Source organism: Crocuta crocuta, unplaced genomic scaffold, assembly GCF_008692635.1.
Source record: "Crocuta crocuta isolate KB4526 unplaced genomic scaffold, BGI_CrCroc_1.0 scaffold291, whole genome shotgun sequence".
Classification (NCBI taxonomy): domain Eukaryota; kingdom Metazoa; phylum Chordata; class Mammalia; order Carnivora; family Hyaenidae; genus Crocuta; species Crocuta crocuta.
In genome coordinates this window covers 3,109,142-3,115,141 of record NW_027527977.1, presented here as the reverse complement: position 1 = coordinate 3,115,141, position 6,000 = coordinate 3,109,142, and the positions used below count along the sequence as shown (strand labels likewise).

Here is a 6,000-nt window from a genome sequence, read left to right as displayed (position 1 = left end):
CAATTTTAAATTACCTCTAAAATGTCATTTTGAAACAGAAACTTTTTTGTTGGTTTTAAAGCTCCTTTGCAGGCCCTGCGGGCTCTGTAGCACGGAAATGTTTCCAAAACTCTAGGTCTGTCATTCGTAGGTTCGGTTCCTGTTCGGTCTGTGATGACTTGAGGGTTTAGGACCCAGAGAACCTTTGGAGGTAGGTGTGGTAGAGCCGCCTTCTTCCCTGTTCCGGACACCATGATGGACTTGTCTGGATGATGTGGCGCAGCATGTACAGGGGGAGTCCTATTAACACACAGGTTCCTCGGCACCAGTTCACGCCCTCCCAGGTGTACCTGTAGGCATCATGACCCGCAGTGAGGCCACTGGTCCTGTCTGACTGTTAGCACCGCGAAACAGTTCTGCTTCTGTTGTGTTTCTGTGAAGAGGTACGTCAGTGACCCAGGCATGCGTCTGTGGACAGATGTTGTTTCTTGGACCGCCTTCCGTGTGCTTCAGTGTGTTTCTTTGCCAGCTTTTATAGCTTTTGACTTGATACATCATCCTCGCTAGCCTCTGGCATAGTCCCTTCGTGGTGTTCTACAGAAATTAGTCAAGGGAAACTGAGAAGGGTCACTTATTCTCTTGGGTGCCCTCATTCTGTGGTTGGATTTCCACACACATTGCTCAGTGATCTGAGCAGCAGAGCAGAAATTTGGAGCTAGTTTCTCTCCTGGTCAAGCCCTAAGTGTATCCTATGGGACTTAATGGGGAATCCGCTATCCCTGTTTCTTCCCTTGCTCTCTGGAAAGGTGGCGTTGATCAGTTAGTGAGTTTTTAACCCTTACTTCAGGATGAAGACTGATGCCTATAGAAATGCCCGGCACCGCGGCGGGCACATGGGCACTTATTCAATGGTCTCAACAACATGCCGATCGCTGCTGCTCTTGGCTTCGTTATTGGGTCTGTGAGTACACCTTCCACCATCAGACTGGCTTGTTGGGCACGGGGGCTGCGTTTCATTTCAGATCTGACATGTTTTGCAATGAGAGCTTGCCCCCAAGTTTTCCAGTGCTGGCCGTTTGCTCACCAAACGGGATGATTGCTCTACCCTGGGTCCCTCTTTTCCACAGGGAGCCTGCGGTACGGCCGTTCTGTGGAGAACATCTGTTTTCTCTCTGACATCTGTCTCATTAGAACACAGGCTGTGGGTCTCTGTGCAGCCACTGTCAGCCATGTGGAGGAGTAAAAACCACTGCCCCGCGAGCTAAAGGGGTGCCACTTTTCTCTTTCTCGCTCCGTTGTCTGAGCCCTCGGTTGCTCGTTTCTCGGGGGCACTGTCCGGACCAGTCACAACAGAGCGCCTCAGTCCTGACTGTTTGTAGAGCACACGTGTTGCTATGGTGAAAACTTCACTCTGGCAGGCATGAGCTCCCTTTTGATCTGCTTTGTCGTGGGCAGGGGCCCCAGAAATCACTCTGTGGCATAGCTGATGTACCTCCCGTTCCCACCCTGATAAATGACGAAGCCGGAGGGTTGATAAGACCGGATTAGAGTTCCCAAACTACAGAAGTGCTTTCTAATCAGTGAGAGCACTATTAGCAGGCTTTGGTGGGAAACTGCACTGATACTATCTCTTAACCTTTTCATCCAGCACTGTGTATCTGGTATCCATTGGTACTTAATGGTTAAAGAAAGGGGGACAAAAAAGAGGAAAAGAAAACAGTAAAACTACTAACATGGCTCCTGACACAGCCCTTCTTATTTCACTAGTAGACCTTTATCTTTTTTACAGTCTATTGCTTTGCCTTGATTTACCTCCATTGTCTCAAATGGCCCACAGTAGAGGAGAACCCAACCCAACGTAGTCACAGCTGGTTGATGGTGCAAGTTCACTGTGTGGTTTAAAGAGCTTTGCAGGCAGCTCTTCTGGCCAGTGTAGATTCACACAGCTTTTTTTGCTTTTCAACAGAGGAAATGGAGCCAGATTGGGGGCCCGGACGGGGGGTGCTCTGAAGCCCCTCGAGCCCGCTGGTGAGTTTGCGGGAGCCCAGGGTTAGGTGAGGCGCTGCTCTGTGGCTCCCCGCCTGAGCCACGTCGCCTCTTGACGGCTTCCCTCATTTGTCTGGGTGGGTTGGCAACACTTGACATCTGTGAAATGCTTTACTAGCCTCACCCTGTAATCTGGATGGTTTATGGGGGTTGTCATACCCATCCAGAGCCTGGCTTCCAGAGGAGAGACTTGGCCAAGGACCATCCCCTCCTAGTCAGAGTTGGAGCCAAAATAAGAATTCAGCAACGTCTGGCTCACATTTAGAGCTCAGCCCTAATGCTTCCATGAACAGGGAGTCTATGGAATGTAGCCACAGGCTGCTTTATTTTTCTTTGTCTGGGTGGAATCTGTTTATTACCTGGAAGTAATGTCTGCAGGTCATTGTTCCACTTGGAGGCTTTTCTGCCTGGAACAGTCATTGAGATTTGCGTCTCCCTGAAAAAGACTACAGAGGATGGCCCAAATGTGTGTATCACATGGGAACATAGGCGAATGGGCCGGGGCTTTACCTACTGTGAAAGTTCCTGCCTGTGATTAGCCAGCATTTGTGGAAGAATAGATGCCTCTGGCTGTTGTATTTTCATTGCCCTTAGGATCAAGTTAATATTGTGGCCGTACGTCAAGGGCATATCTTTTCTTCGCATTTCCCAAGTTTAAGGATTAGAGGGAAACCTAGAAGTCATCTACTCTATCTATAGAAGAAGATAATAGACCTCCAGAGGCTGGGAGATTTGCCCAGGACAGAAGAGAGAATTTTTGGCAAATGTGGGGCTTCAACGCACATCCTGACTCAAGTCTAGGGAATTTTCTACGCATTTATTTGCCCACTGGAATTCTCGACGCTACCTTTGAATGCAGCGGTATGTGTAGAAGCCTTGCAATTGATACATCTTTCTGAAGTGTGCCATGTTCATTAATTTGGCAGCTGTTTATTGAGTTCCTGCTGTTCCTGTGTTGAAATCTGGGAACGCAGATGAATAAAGTGGGGTCCTTGTCCTCAGAGAGGTCACTGTGTGGTAGCTTAAAGCTAGTAAGCTATTTGTAGAGGGGAGTCAGGCCTTGAACTTGATGTAAGTGACAGGTGCAGCTTACAGGCAGACTGTTGGGCCTCAACCTGAAGCCATTGCTGTTGGTAGAAGGGGGTGGTTTCTTAAATGGAGACCCGACCCTCTGAGTATGGGGTTGTCAGTAGTTACAGGACAAGAGTGATGGTCATTTCTAGACACCTTGTGAAGCACAGCTGGCACTCTTGTACTTTTCAGCTTTGCGAATAAGTGAACTGACCAAAGGCTTGTGTGTGTGTGTGTGTGTGTGTGTGTGTGTGTCTTCATGCATGCGCCAGTGTGCACAGATGTGATTTCTAACACTGGGAGGTGTTTATTGATTGAGATTAGGAGAGCTCTTCCACATGATTTCTTAAGACTTTTACCATCGAACTCCAACATGATCTGAAATGTTCCTTTTGGGTTAGTGGAGGTGATGAGCACACCTGGGGTAAAAAGGACATATGACCATGAGCCTCAGTTGCCCTGTCTTTGCAGTAGGGAGAGGATTTCTTAATAAAGCTCCTGGGTTTTATAAGAGCAGAGCATTCTCTTTTTTACTTTATTTATTCCTTTTATCTTTTTCTTTTCTTTTCTTTCTTTTTTTTAACCAAGCATTTTTTTTTAAATATTTTTATTTATTTCTAGGAGAGAGAGAGAGACAGCGCGAGCAGGGGAGGGTCAGAGAGAGAGGGAGACACAGACTTGAAACAGGCTCCAGGCTCTGAGCTGGGAGTCAGCACAGAGCCCGACGCGGGGCTCGAACCCACGAACCGTGAGATCATGAACTAAGCGAAAGTCGGACGCTTAACCGACTAAGCCACCCAGGCGCCCCTAACCCAAGCATTTTTTAAATGTTTTATTTATTTCTGAGAGAGAGAGACACAGCGTGAGCAGGGGAGGGTCAGAGAGAGAGGAAGACACAGAATCTGAAACAGGCTCCAGGCTCTGAGCTGACAGCACAGAGCCCAGCGTGGGGCTTGAGCTCACAAACAATGAGATCATGACCTGAATTGAAGTCGGACGCTTAACCGACTGAGCCACCCAGGCGCCCCTCCTTTTATCTTTTTAAGTAGGCTCTATGCCCAACATGGGGCTTGAACTCACCATCCAGACATCCAGAGATCAGGAGTCGCGGGCTCCACTGACTGAACCAGCCAGGCGCCCCAGGGCAGAGTATTATGAATCAGTTTGTTTCTTCATTTTTATTATAAAGGTATAGATAGATACTTTCTGCAGAGTTTTTAAAAGAGACTATTTAGTGATCCACCAGTATTCTGAAGATTTCTGTGGCTTTTGGGGAGACACAAGGGTGTGTCCTACTTCAAGACAAGGGATAGAGAAGTACCTCCCTCCAACTGCTTGCTTTGAGGAATGCCCAGCATCCAAAGTTTACAGTCTGGTCTGTGTGCCTGGTATAGTGTGGGATCTGCCAGAAGATAGTGTTGAGAGTGTGTGAGAATGTGGCCTTAGGTTTAAAGGTACCAGAGCTGTATTATGGGCTCCTTTCCTGAATGTTCAGAACAGTCTGGGGCCTCCTGGCCTGAAGGAGCAATCCCAGGGTCAGCAGGCCTCCCCTCCAGTAATGCCTGGAGCCCTGCAGGAAATCACCAGGCCTGCTTCACAATGCCTGGTTTCCTGCTGAGAATTCCTTGGAACTTGGAGCAGAATTGCTCTTTTTAGACCCAACACTTCTGGAGTTGAGAGTGTGTTCCTTGTGTAGCCTGACTTTGTACTGGATCAACTTTTGACCTCGTCGGGCAAGGACTCACTTGTTTGTATGGATTCTGTGACTGTTGGCCTGGAAGGTGGAAAGGGATGGTTGATAGCTGATTTTTTTTTTTTTTTTTAATTGCAGTTTGCTCTCTGGTGTGGCATGAAGTGTGAACACATGTTCCTCTTCCATAGTCCTCGAGGCTTGAGCTGTGACCCAGGCCTGGATTCTTCTTTGGGCCTAGCCACTAAATGGCTGTATGGCTCATGCGAGCCCCTTAGCTCTCGGGGCCCCGTTGCTTCCCGGGCTGGCTGTCGTCCTGTGGCTCTGTCTTGCCTTTTTAACATGGTTATGTACAACAGAGCTGGGGATGTGTAGACAACTTAAGTTGTCAGTCAGAAACTGGGAGGGGAAGAAAGGAGGCACCTGATCCTCCCCCTTCCCTCAGCCATATAGATTTAGGGGTTAAAATAAAGTTGTGCCTCCTTTGGGTTAAGTGGTCTCAACTTCTTAGTTTCATTTCTTCTTTGAGTTGAAATCAGGTTCTAGCCTAAATTTGGGTGTGATGTGGAGTCCAGCTTAGTGGAACCAGCTTTGGGAAAGGAGAAATCCTTACATTAGGAAGGAACCGTCCGAGGTTGGGGGAAGAGGGGAGGCTTTGTTTGTGACTTCCATGCCAAAGGCCCTGTGGCCTCTTCAAAGGCCAATCAGGGAGCTTGGGGAAGCGCAAGAGGAATGGCCCATGTCTGCTGCTCTGCTGTGTGTGTTTTACCAGCCTGGTCCTCTGAGTGTGGTCTGGGGCCCTGGGCTTGAGCAGATTTTCACGTTCAGTGATGTGATGTATACATTACACTCATCTGTGTAATTTTTGTTTTTCACATCAGTAGGGTGGACCTAGTGTCTAAAACCTGACCTGTGATCAGCCATGCTCATCCCCCACCCCAAGAGTGTTCTTAGGGCTTTGTCCAGCCAGCTACAGCCACTGCTTATTCTTCTTATTCTTTTTTTTAATGGATATTTATTTTTGAGAGAGAGAGACAGAGACAGAGGACAAGCAGAGGAGGGACAGAGAGAGGAAGACACAGAATCTGAAGCAGGCTCCAGGCTCTGAGCTGTCAGCACAGAGCCTGACATGGACTCGAACTCGTGAACCATGAGATCGTGACCAGAGCCAAAGTCAGTCACTCAACTGACTGAGCCACCCAGGCTCCCCAACA

General features: G+C 48.3%; 1 protein-coding gene across 1 annotated transcript in view; it reads left to right on the top strand.

Moving 5' to 3' along the window:
- TRAM2 (translocation associated membrane protein 2) overlaps positions 1-6,000 on the top strand; it is a 75,858-nt gene that overhangs the window by 4,486 nt on the left and 65,372 nt on the right. Inside the window, exon 2 of the mRNA XM_077752836.1 lies at positions 3,032-3,039. Coding sequence (XP_077608962.1) covers positions 3,032-3,039 — 8 coding nt within the window. The remainder of the gene's footprint in view (positions 1-3,031; positions 3,040-6,000) is intronic.